The sequence below is a fragment of the Apodemus sylvaticus genome, chromosome 2 (assembly GCF_947179515.1).
Source record: "Apodemus sylvaticus chromosome 2, mApoSyl1.1, whole genome shotgun sequence".
In the NCBI taxonomy this organism is placed as follows: domain Eukaryota; kingdom Metazoa; phylum Chordata; class Mammalia; order Rodentia; family Muridae; genus Apodemus; species Apodemus sylvaticus.
The window spans coordinates 72,349,428-72,363,270 of record NC_067473.1 but is presented as its reverse complement, the minus strand read 5'-3'; the positions used below and the strand labels follow the sequence as shown (position 1 = coordinate 72,363,270).

The following is a 13,843-nucleotide window of genomic DNA, read 5'->3' as shown; positions in this document are numbered from 1 at the left end:
GTTTTGTGTATTTAAATGAAATGGGTTTTAAAACATAAATTGATCTATTTTGGATGTAAAATACAAATATGTTGCTGATGGAGTAGTTACTGAAAACAGAACAGACTTTGCTTACAAGACTTTATTTACCAAGTGCTGTAAAGTCAAAGCAAAACACATCCTGTTTAAGAACATGAAACTGTACATTACTTACAACTATCACCAACTACAGTCTGTTAGAATAATGTGTTTTCGCTTAGGTTGTAAAATAATTAAGAAAAAAAAACAGTTTTGTAGCATGCAGAAAATATTGTTCTTTAAAAAAATGAACTGTATACACAGAAAAAACTCTTTGAGAACTTTCCCATGTAGGAGAAGAAGCGCCTTTGCAGATTGAAGACATCATGTACAACACCAGATGAGGGAGCTGCCTGGCCTGGCCGAGTGTAATTCTTAGATATTAATGACATCTCCAAAGTATGTCCTACCCTTTAAAAACACCCACTTCCTTTGTTACAGAACAAACTACTAAAAGCCAAAGGCAGAAGCTAAAGTAAAAGATTTCATCATTAGTGGTGGTGCACGCCTTTAATCCCAACACTCAGGAGGCAGGTGGATCTGAGTTCCAGGATAGCCCGGTTTACAATCTAAAGCAGCAAATATGACAGAGATGGTAGTCATAACAAAATCATTGCACTTAAGAAAAAAAATAACAAAATAGACATTTTTATATGCTTATAGCATCAAGACATCTTACCTTAAGAAGATTTGTCAAGTAATTCTTCAAAAACTCCTTCAATCGCTTGTATAACTCCAAGCCGACAAACTGAGCTCCCCCAGGAGTCTGCCCCTTTTTTGACTTGGAAGGAGGGACTCCAGCACCCCGGGCTTGGTTGGACTGATGCACACTAGTACAGTAGTTATAAACATGACTTGGAGAAAGTTAAGGAAAGTAAAACATACCATAGATGTAACAGTGATTAACAAGAACATATTTCCTTCTGCTTATATATCAATAGATTCCCAGTAAAACTAGAGTAGAAAATAACTGGCAAAGTTAAAAGACAGCAAAAGCCCATTCACAAGGTAGCCCACAGGCCTGAAAAGCAGATAGAACATTCTTGAAAGCATGCCAAGAAAACCCAAGAACTGTAAGATTGCCTAATATGACTTATTTTGTGGAAACTGCCCTAAAAATTCTAACAGGTTAGGAAGGCTGCAAATGACAAGGAAAAAAGCAGATGCAATATTTGGTTTTAGAATAACAAAAGCCAGTACTAATCAAAGTCAATGATACTTAGCAACAAATAACATATCCAGAAGCACACACTATAAATACTGAAATAACTAAAACATTATTTTCAGATGACTCAGAAATAAACTTACCCCAAAATACAAGGCAAATGGCATGCAAAACAGTGACATCTTGTTACAACAGAGTCACAGATGTATAAAACTGGACAACAGCAACGGGTCAATACACCACTGTGAAACAGGCATAGAAATTACAAAAACAAATGAAAGGCTGAACCAGCTGCCTCTACATGTCAGCATGAGAGAACCTGAGGGTGGGGAGGACAAAGGTAGAGAGAGCACTGCCTCTGTGAAAACCCTTATGACAACTACTGCTGTCAGACAGGGAGAGCAGGACACAGTCAAAACACACTATTCTATTGTATTTAAAGACACACTATATAAAGATACTTCAAAAATCAGTGGGTAAAAGATTACTTAGTAAATGATATTAAGAATAATTCAAAATATATTACAAATAGATCAAGAAAAATATAAAAACTAAAAGAATAAAATGAAGACGCAGAAATTACCACTTACCTGTTCTCAAGCTGGAGATGACATTTCCAAACAAAGTCACCAATGTCTAAGCTGAAAATCTGAACATGTTAAACTACCTTCAAGGACAGTTACTATCTTCAGCAAATTAGTTTTGGCTAGGGAGATATATATAGCTCAGTGGTAGGTAGAGGAGCACTTGCCTATCAAGGTCCTAGGTTAATACCTAACACCTTAAAAAACATAATTTAAATCAGTGAGGTAAAAATGTAAAGAAATATGACATAAGCATACTACAGACAGAAAGTCAAAACAGTTAACAAAACACCCAGCGGTGGTATTTTCTTCTCAGAGAACTACCTCTCATAGCTATGGCAGTGGTCCTGCACACCTGGAATCCTAGCACCACTTGGAAAGTAAGTTAGGGTCATCTTAAGCAACCCTGGGATAGAAGACACTGAGAAAGAGTGAGAGGGAATGGGAGGAGATAGGAGAGAATATTTTTCAAATAATCCAAGAGGAAGAAAAACATGAACAATGAAAAAAATAAAGGTTAAAAAAAAATGACCTTAAAAAAAAAATCAACCTATTCATTATAATAAACTATCAATGGGCTGCACTATATATATAGTCAAAGGCAGATGGTCAGAACTCCAAGACTACTTAACTGGCAATACAAAATACAATTATGTCACAAATGTTCAAAGTATATGGTGAGAACAGACTTCCACATCAAACAATGAAATCTCACAGACATTATAAGGATGTTCTATGATAACAAAAGTAACAATTAACTTAAAAGATCTAATTATAAGCATATTTTCCTAATAACAGCCTCAAATATATATGACACTTATAAAACATTTATAAAAGTTAAAAGGAAACACTTTCATAATCACGTTAAGATTTAGTATGCCTCAGCAACCAGGACAAAGAAAAGCATCACGTGAAGCACAAGAGATCTGGTAACTAACGACGACTTTCACTCAACGCTATACCTAGCAATATGTTGGTAAAACTGGCTTTTGAGATGCATAAATGGTGTGCAGACAACTGAATAATCACATATACAAAAATTAAGTTGGACTCTAATAGACAAAAATTAACTGAAGTAACTTCAGCATTTGGGAGATGAAAGGAGTGAGATGGTCCGTCCGTCCATTCCATGCTAGACTCCCATATAAAAAGGTCAAGAGGCAGTGCTGTGTCTGGGAGACAGGATCATCTCTGCGGCCTGCTAGCAAGCCACTTGAGTCAAATAATGGAATCTGACAAAAATTTAATCTTGAAGAATAAGGTGGACAGTAACTGAGGGAAACAAATGACATCAATCTTTGACCTCCAAACACATATGTATGTGTGTCTATGAGTGTGTGTGCACTAAGTGCACACATATGTATACACACATAAAGATATGTATTAATAAAATAAATTGAACTTCAGAAAACAATTTATTGTTTTTGAGGGGCTGGAAATAAGGCCCAGTGGTTCAGAGTGCCTCTTACTCTCCTAGAGGACCCAAGTTTAGATCCCAGAAGTCTACTCAGGTGGTTCACAACTGCCTGAGTTGTGAATTCCAGTTCCAGAGAATTCTGGACTCCCATAGGCACCTGCAATGTGGCATAGACTCATAGATGCATACAATCAAAAATAAAAATTTTAAATTAAAAAACAAAATAAAACAAAAGATAACTGGGACTTGGAGAGAGATCAGCCACTACTTGTGTAAGAGCGCTGGTGGCTCTCAGAAGACCCAAGTTTGATTGCTAGCACCCACATGATGCCTCGCAGACACCTGCAAGTCCAGCTCCAGAGGGTCAGACATGCTCCTCTGGCCTGCACAGGCACCTGCATGCACATGGCACATGTACTCATTCAGGCTCAGGCTCAGGCATAAGAATAAAATGATTTTTTTTAAATGATGACAATCCACACAGCCATAGTCTGAGAAAGGACCCATAAATAGAATATATAAAGGACTCCTAAAACACAGTAACAAGAGGACAAATATTTCAAATACAAGCAAAAGAGGATTAAAAGATATGTTAATGGTCAATAAACACAAGTAAAGACACTTAATACCATTAACCTCCAGTGAAATGTAAATCAAACCATGTTCACTAAGATGGCTAAAATTAGAAACAATATAAGGATTGGCCAGAACAGGAAGAAACAGGAGTTGTTTTATATTGCTAGTAGGTAAGCAATCTGATGCTGCCACTTTATGAAAGTCAGTTTTGTAACTGTATCAACACACACACATTACACACACATCACTCACTCACACACACACAGAGCAGCATTATTCCTAATAGCCAACCCCTAATCCAAAACAATGTAAATGCCCACCAACCCATGGAAAGACAAAATATAATATAGTTACATATACTAAAATAAATTCTACTATAAAAACAAATGGAACGTAGATACATGGTATAAAGTAGATGATATCTAATATACTAAATAGAAGAGAGCTAGTTACAAATCATTTTAAAGCAAAAATAAAGTACAATGTGACCAAAAAGTAAAAGCATAAAGAAGCATAATAAAAAAAATCTAACTCAATAAAATAGAAGCTTTATTTTACAGACAATGGTCGACTGTATAATAGTCACAGACCATAACAAACCCACACACTGATTTCTTAAACACAGGGTTCTTTTCCAAGAACTCCTTCAGTTTCTTGAGCAGGCAAGCTGACAGGAGCCTAAGCTGTGATCTACACTTTTCTCTGAGGTCTGATGGGGCTTCCTACTAGCAGTGGGTGGGAATGCTGTGAGACAGTGGGCTGTCACAGAACCAAGCTGGGTTCAGGCTCTGAAAATGATCCTACAACTCTCCCAATATCAGAGAAATGATTCATTTGCTATGGGTTCTTCAGGCTTAATAGAAATAAAAGTCTTAACAGGACACTATTGGGGGCCTCTTATCACAGGTAGTCAGTCCCTGAGGTACCTGCTTTATGCCAGATCTGATGAAGGACAGCCACAGGAAATACTGCCTCCCCAAAGTTCATCTCCAATTACCCATACTTCCCCATTACATAAAAGGAGGAGGGGGCGCAGTATGTTTTCTCTACATCCATCAGCACTGAAGGAAGGGCCTGGGCTGAATCAAATAGCTTCTACCTATAGCATCACACATTACTCCTCATGTACATATACTGGGCAATCGACCCTTATAATTATTACAAAACTCAAATCTCTTCTATTTTCTGATAGAAAATCCAAATAAAGCAACAAAAGTAAACAGAACCACTTTCTACCCACTTCTTCCCAAATTGTAATTTAAAGGTTGAAACCTGAACCATTTCCACTGACATCCACTTAAAAGGCTGCACTGGACAATGTATTAAAAACACTTCCTGTTAGGCTAGTAATAACTCAGTAGCAGAGGCTTTAATTCATGGCACCATAAACCAAACCAAACCAGCTTTCTGCCTTCATCAATGACTGGAACGCTTGTGAAAATGACAACAGTGAGAGCAGAATATCACTGGTAGAATCAAACTTGGAAGTCATAAAACAGGTCTCTCTGCTTTACAATTACATTCATTTCTGAAAAGAAATATTCCACCAAAGCAAGTAGCAACATCTCATGGTATATTTCAAAAGCAAAGTTTACCTGCAATTGACTGCGATAAACTGTAGAGTTCTTTAATTTTTAAAGGATTTATTTATTTTTATTTTCTGAGTATGCCTGAGTACCTGAAGATTTATATGCCCAACAAGTCTCTGCCTCGTTCTTGTAGAAGATAGTACTTGGTGTCTAGAACTAGAGCTCCAGGTGGTTGTGAGTCACCATGTGGTGCTGAGAACTCAAATGCTCACAAGAGTGGTCAGTGTTCTTATCATTCCAAAACCCATTATAATTCTTAATCTGAATATATAGACCATGCATTAAGTTTTAAAAGAAAGTAGTAAATATACCGTATGTATACTAACAAGAACAAATAAACTAAACCACTCCAGTAACCACTTACATGGCAGAAATTTCTGTGGAGTATATCTATATCAAGTTATATATAAAAAATATTTTAAATGCATGTTTATATTGAAAACATACAAAGAAAGGAAGAGGACTGTTTAAAAAGAAAAGAACCACTCTCCAACCCTAACACACGAGCAGAGCCACTTTCCACAGAGTACCACAGGTAGAATGCTCGCAGCAGCATCTGTGCAAGGTTCAGATGAGCACTAGTCCACATCAATTAACAATCTCAGGGCATCTTTTGGTGGTGCTGGAGTTGAAGCCAGTGCTTTGGGTAGCTGAGCACAGACTCTACTACAGAGCTACACATCCTTACACATTTGATGAGTTTCTAAATTTCTCTCCAGAAAGATCACAGTATCTGTGAAAGATACTCCCCCATCTGCTCTGCAAGAGATCAGCCCACCCCTCTCCTTAGAATCCCTAACACTGGCTATAAACATTTCTTTGTATTTCTACCTGATTACAGTTTTCTTTCTTTTTTTTTTAATTTTTTTTATTTATAAGATTTATTTACTTATTATGTAGGTACACTTTAGCTGTCTTCAAACACCCCAGAAGGAGTCAGATGGTTGTGAGCCACCATGTGGTCGCTGGGACCCGAACTCAGGACCTTAGGAAGAGCACTCAGTGTTCTTAACCGCTGAGCCATCTCTCCAGCCCCTTGATTAGTTTTCTAAAAATCTCACTATAAACCCTCATTTCTTCAGAAGTCAGGAGGCTGAGTATTTTTCCACGGTTTCTAGCTACATTTCCTTGTATGAAATAGTTATTCCTTTTGGAGCCTTAATTTATGTTCGCAGCACTGAAATTGAACCCAAGACCTCACATACGCTAGGCAAGTGCCCTACCATTTACTGTGCTATAAATCCTTAGTTCTTTCATATTTACTTCACAGATAAGGCCTCACTAAGTTGCCAAGGCTGGCTTTGAACCTGCCTCTGAGCAGAGTTCATGAAGATCTTAAATCTGTGAGAACCCTGCCTGCCTCCGCTTCCTGAGCAGCTAGAATCAGATATCCCTGGTATAGATTGGGCCGAGTCATATCCTAAAAGTGTGGACAATTGTAGACCTACCGAAATGCTAGATCACATTTCAAAAAGTTTGGAAAACTTTCCTATGTTTAGGTTCATCTGCTGTAAGCGATGCTAGCAAGAAGAGTCAGGTTGGTGTAAGACTCCTAAACAGACAAATATATTTGTTGGTTTAGATGGTTACTCCAAAAAGGATGGAGATCATTAGTAATCTATTTTAAAAACAATCTATTTGTTGTTTGGTCTGCTTTTCTGTAATTATTTTCTACAAAGGGAAACAGAAAACTGCAGTAGGCAGGCAGAAATAGGAAGCTGTCACCTGCTTCCTGTCTCCTTCCCACCCCAAGTGCCTACAGAAGAAAATGAAGAGGAAACTGCAAATCTGAGGAGCAAGGGCAGCAGCCAGCAGTGAGGAGACAACTCCCAGGTTCTGCAGGCAGCATTAAAGCCTGTGCTGAAGACACACTGGGTGAGTAAGTACGCCAGTCCTAGCAGTACAAATGGCTTGCTGTGGTAAACAGTCAAGGCTGAAACATGGATGCTGGGAAAAAGAAAAGACTTTAGGAAAACCAGCTGAGAAGAAAATTTTTAGTTCACACCACCACTGAGAGAAAAACGGAAAAGACAAAGTTTTGAGAATTCATTCAATGTGAAAAGGAAAGACACCAGCACAGTGCTGCCTCAAGTAATGCTCGGAAAGCCCGCCTGCCATATTATAAAGATTTCTTCCCTGAGGACTGAACCAAGGCTAGGAAGTGGAGATAACAAAACCCCAGGCACAAAGTCTGATTGCTCTACCTCATTTAAAGTGTAATCTTGTAATTTTTTTTCCACGCTTGGGATCAAATCAGAAGCTTGTGCACTAGACAAGCAAGCACTCTCCCACAAAGACAAGTCCCAGGCCAGTCTGAAACCTGAGAGTTGCTGTGCTGGTAGAAATAGCTAGACAGTCAAGATGTCCTTTTAATTCCTTTAATTACCTTGTACATGTACTATTAAGCAGACAATGAAATGTTGCTGAGGGTCTCATGAAGAAAAGCCCAACTCATCAGTGAGGAATCTTCCTCCTATCAAAGGCCTTTCTTGAAATGTGAATGTTACTCAAGTTTTGTTTCTTGGTTGTTCCACCTGACTCTAGTATTCAAAACGATTCTTTGCTAAGATAACCTTTCTTCTGGAATGGAAAGTGTATCAACAGTGCCTGTCTGCACTGAAGCAGCCAGGTACAGAGCAGTGGCCCCTCCAGAGCGTGTGTTTTATGGACAATCACCTCTATAAGCCCAGTACCTGCTGATGCTCTTTGTTGGGAAATAAACTATGAGTACTTTTTAAATTCTTTACATTAGGATTTTTTAAAACTAAAATTTTCTTCAGTCCAGTATAGGGTTTATTATTTATTATATGTAATAAGCCTAAGAAGAGAACCTGAGATTTCATTACATAGTTTAAGTATTAGTTACTGTATTATTTACTCACTACCTAGAAAAAAGATTTCATGGTTTTCTGCAAAATAAAGTATTCCATTGTGACTAGATTCACGCGCGCGTGTGTGTGTCTGTGTGTGTGTGTTTGTGTGTACAAAAGGGACACTCAAATTGAAGACAAGGGCTCAAGCTAAAACTTCTCAGATATCAAAATAGTAATAACTTAATTACAGAATAAGAGATTTCAATAATTTCTTTTTTTTTTTTTTAAGATTTATTTATTTTACGTAAGTACACTGTAGCTGTCTTCAGACACCCCAGAAGAGGGCATCAGATCTCATTACAGATGGCTGTGAGCCACCATGTGGTTGCTAGGATTTGAGCTCAGGACCTCCCAAGAGCAGTCAGTGCTCTTAACCACTGAGCCATCTCACCAGCCCTTCAGTAATTAAGCATAGAAAGTTTCTACTTCCTCACAGCCCTACAAAAGCAAAAATAATCTGAAAAACAAAACCAAACACCTATCTGATTTAGTGACAATCATGTATTAGGAAATTTTGCGCTGTTGAAGCTTACACAAAAGCCTGTCAGCCTGAGTTTGACCTGAGAACCCATGTAAGTGTAGATGGAAAGAAATACCTTCACCAAGTTCTCTGACCTCCACATGCCCACCAAGGAAAGTACCCTTCCCTATATCATGCACACACATATTTACACAAATTAAACACACAACTAAAATAATTTCCTAAGGCCAGGTACCTGTAATAACCTGTAAGACGAATCCTAGCACTTGGTAGGCTGAAATAGGAGAATCATGTTTAAAGCTAGTCTGGGCTATTATAATGAGTCCATCTCAAAAACCAAAGCATTTTTAAATTAAAACAAACAAGCAAACAAACAAAAACCTAAATAGATTAGCAATAAAGTTTCCTTTGTTGCCAAAGTAATACTGGTCTGCTTTTGTAAATAACAGAAACCCAACCACATGAGTTTCTGAAAACGTCACCAACTGAAAACTGCTTTAACACTGAAATCAGCCTTCTAGTTGTACTACAGGCAAGCCAGCCACAGTAAGAGAAAGCCTATGAGATACACTATCCACTCATTTGGCAAAAACTCCATTTTCCTTAAAAGTACCCGACATATCTACGACTCAATAATTTCTCTCACAGGTACCTACTCAAGAGAATGAATGAACATATGGTCACTCAACAACTAGTACACAATATTCATAATAGTGTATCTAACAGAAAATACAAGGAAATAACAAGACATCCATCACTGATGAATGGATAGGTACAATGTAAAATGTCTACACAGCCCATTCATGAAAGAAATGAAGCTCTGATTAATGCTAAAGGACAAAGCTTACAACCATTATGCTAAGTGAAAGATACCAGACACAAAGCCATATACTGTATAAATGGTTCCAGGAAAAGTCAAGAATAGACAAGTTCAAAGAAACTAGATAAGTGAATGCCAGAGAAGGGAAATGGGGATATGGAGACTCAATTCCTAATGAGAACAAGGAACCTTTCGGGGTGATGAAAATATCCTAAGGGCACTGTAGAGTTAGCTCAGTGGTTAGACACTTTCTGTAATAGGACCTGGATTTAATCCCTAGCATCCATATGGCAGCTCACAGATGACCATAATTCTACCTCCAGGGTATCTAACACAATACATGCAAGTAAAACACCCTAACACCCTCACTCACACAACTAAACAAAAATATTAAATGTATTTTTTTTCTAAATGCAGACACTGATAGTTATAAAACTAAATATACTGAAAAATTACTGCATAGTACTAAAATGAGTTAATTTTTAAGTGTGTGAATACTTCACTTAAGCTGTTACTACTTTCTAATTTTCTTTTAAAGATTGCATTATTTTTATGTGTGTGGCCAAGATCAGAGGAAGGCACTGGGGTCCCTTAGAGCTGCCCAGAATGTATGGTGGGAACTGAACTCAGGTTATCTGGAAGAACAGAAAGTGCTCTTAACCACTAAGCCATCTCTCTAGCCCCAAGCTTTAATTTTTTGTTTTTGCTTTTTGTTTTCTGAGACAGGATTCTCTGTGTAATAGAGCTCTGGCTGTCCTAAGTTGAACTTGGCCTTGAACTCAGAGATCTGCCTGCCTCTGCCTCTGCTGAAATTAAAGGTGCACCATCACACGTGGTAGACCCATATTTTAACTATTTTGTTTGTTTTAGTGTGATAAGAGAGGTGGCACACATGCCCCAGCATGCCTGTAGAGGTCAGAGGGCAAGCTTAGTTCTTAACTTTTACCATGTAGGATCCAAGGACTTAACTCAGGTTATGAGGCTTGGTAGCTGAGGCTTTATTAACTGAGCTATCTTGTCAACCCAAATTTATTTTTGCTTTTAAGCTTTTTAAATTTTTGATTATGTCTCTGTGTATGAGTATATGTGTGTATGTGTGGGATTACCTGAGGCCAGAGATATCCAATTCTTTAGAGCTGGTTACAGGTAGTTGTGAGCCACTTAACATGGGTACTGGAAACTGAACCCAGGTTCTCTGCAAGGAATATGTGCTCTTAACTTTGAGATATCTCTTCAGTCCCTATTTTTAAAAAAGTCATACAGAATAAATGCATTAAAGTATAAACATACATGTATATTATGAATATATGAATATATGCTAGGAATATATATATATTAGATCTATATAATAGACATTTATTTATAAGTTAATTTTAAGCATTCTAAAATTAAAGTATTTGAAATGTTATATAACCTGTTTTGGTAAGTACTGATATATACTGAAGTTTTAAACTGATATCCCAATTAAATGAGCAACTGAAAGTTCTGGGATCAGTATCAATTTGCTCCATTTAAATTAGTTGAGCTTTATTTCTTCATCTTTTTTTTTTTTTAAGATGCTCTCACGTAGTTTAGGCTGGCCTGGACCGTGCTATGCTGAGGATGTCCTTGAACTCCTGATCACCCTGACTCTACCTCCTTAGAGCTGGTGGGATTACAGACCGAAGTCACCAAGCCCAACCGGTAATTCTAATTTTAATTTTATATTTGTATAGAATCAAGAAACTACAAATTAGGGGCTAGACAGCTCAGTGGTACAAGGATTCTTCCTTGTAGCTCCTGCATAGGAGCAGTGCTTTAGTTCCTAGCACTGCATCCATAATTCCAGTTCCAGGAGAAGAGGTGCTCTCTTCAGGCATGAAGCATAGATGCGGTGCATATTACATACATGTAGGTAAAACACTCATACACAGTATATAAAAATAAATCTTTAAAAACGTTATAATATCAAGAATTATGCCTTTTAAAACCTTATAACTTTTACAAGCAACAGCATAGTTCTTCATATACATTATGAACCAAAACCCAATATAATTGCTTTTTGTGATGGTTAATCTCCATTGTGGATTACCTACAAGAAGCATCTCTGGTGGGTACCTGTGGGGGAATTCTAAAAGGGGATTAGCAGAGGGGGAAGATCCACTTTGGATGAGCAGTACCAGCTCACGGGCAGCATAGCATCTTTAGACAGAAGAGGAACAAGAGAAGCACGACCACTTATCACACTGCTTCCTGTGGACACTGCTGCCAGCAGCTGCACACTCCTGCCATCACAGTGCCCACAGCATAGCTGCTTCTGGGATCAGCATCATTCTTCATTTTTTTAAAAGGCCTCAAGAAGTTTAGGATAGCCTTGACCTTGCTATGTTGAGGGTGTCTTTGAACTCCTGATCACCCTGACTTTACTTCCACATCTTCCTTGCTGTGATGAACTGTACCTGTGAACTATAAACACATATAAACCCTTATTTCCTTAAGCTGGTTTGTCAGAGCAAACATTAAAGTTAACTACTATACTTTCTTAGAACTGTGTAATACAAATAGGACCATAATATTCAAGCTTTTGTTCTAGGTATGTCTTTTGGAACTGGAAAGCAGTTTTTGCCTGGTAAAGGACAGATAAAAACTATTTTAGGACTTTGTGAACCAGACTGTTTGTGATACAACCACCCTATTCTCCTGTAACATGACGGCAACCACAATGAGCATTTAAACCCACTTAGGACAATACTGCCCACAGAACTTTATACAATATGTTTTATTATTTAGCTATTGAGCACTTAGAAATATGGGTGTTATTGCTAAGGACCTGAATTTTATATAGTTACTTCTCCATGTTTACAAGTGTGGTGGTTTGAATGAGAATGGATATCATAGGCTTATAACTGTTCCACAGTTGGTAGAACTATTTCCAATTAGAAGGTGTGGCCTAGTTGAAGTCACTGGGACTAATGGGCTCTGAGATTTCAAAAGCTCATACAATGTTCTCCCAATTAACCCCTCTGCCTCCAAGGTGTGGATAAGATGTGAGCTCTGAGTCACTGCTCCCGTACCATACCTGCCTGCCTGCTGGACACACCCCCTGAAACTCTAAGAAAGCTCCCAATTATCTTCTTTTCTGAGTTGCCTTGGTCATGGGTCTCATTGTGGCAATAGAACAGTGAAAAGCAACTAAACAATGGGGTACTCATTACAGGACCTCCCAAGGGAAATCTAAACTATTACATGATAAAATATGACAAAGGATTTGCATATAATTTACCTGCATCATCACATTATACTCCATCTCTGGATTACTTAAAATGCCTAATACAATGCAAATGCTACACAACAGCTCAGAGAATGACAAAAAAGGTCTGCACGTATAATAGACTTTTGTTCAAATATTTTCAATCTATAGTTGGCTGAATCTACATACATAGAAGCTACTGATATGGGGGTGGAGGGGAGCCTAAAGCTGGCATTCTTGCAGACAGAAGTGCTTGCTGCCAAGCCTAACGAGGATCAAAGTTCAATCCTGAGACCCACACTGTGATGGCAGGAGAGAAGTAACTCTTTCAAACTGTCCTCCATGAGTGCTACACACACACACACACACACACACACACACACACACACACACACGCACGCATGCATGCACGCACGCACACAGGGTTACTAGCCAGCACCACCTTAAATATCTATTTAGCCAAAATACCTCTGCTGAAAGAGATATAAAAACAAAGTTAAGATTTTATTACAGGTAAACAAAGAAGGAAATGTAACATTCCTAATAATCCAAAGACCATAACACTAAATAATCCAACTCTAGACACACTAACCACAGCTCAAGCAAGAGGATACGTGTAGAGTTCCATGTATCTGGACTTTGCCATGCTTTGTCTGGTGTACACTTGCTGAATTCCAGCTCTGAGGTCATCCCAGATCTGGTCAAGGCCAATCTGCTTCAGTCCATGAGGATTCTGACTCCTGTTTGATGACATTGTGAGCAATGTTCTGAAGTTGTCCAGTACAGCAATCCTTGTTCAAGATACAGTTAGTTCTCCATTAGTTGAAAATAAACAATATCATTCCAAATTTATTCACAGCAGCTCAGAAAGAATGTTCTGTAAGTGTAGAGAGTAAAGTCTCATTGCAGGCAAACCTGAAAAGGAAATACAAGGGAAGTGATCAATTCTGCTTTTTGGGGTCGTAACAGGACAAGACACTATGACAGAAACAGTCTGTGGGTGTCTATAAGTATTTCAGACATTCTCACTTTCTACATGGAAATAAACTCAC

The 13,843-nt window shown here is 38.1% G+C and overlaps 1 protein-coding gene across 3 annotated transcripts in view; it reads right to left on the bottom strand.

Annotated features, from left to right (window-relative positions):
• Positions 1-13,843, bottom strand: part of Cul1 (cullin 1) — a 67,387-nt gene that overhangs the window by 29,785 nt on the left and 23,759 nt on the right. For all 3 annotated transcript variants that reach the window (XM_052173585.1, XM_052173584.1, XM_052173587.1), the window contains exons 2-3: positions 13,406-13,706; positions 737-911 (exon numbers count right to left, since the gene is read on the bottom strand). In XM_052173585.1, the coding sequence (XP_052029545.1) occupies positions 737-911; positions 13,406-13,545 (315 nt within the window). In that variant the 5' untranslated portion in view covers positions 13,546-13,706. The remainder of the gene's footprint in view (positions 1-736; positions 912-13,405; positions 13,707-13,843) is intronic.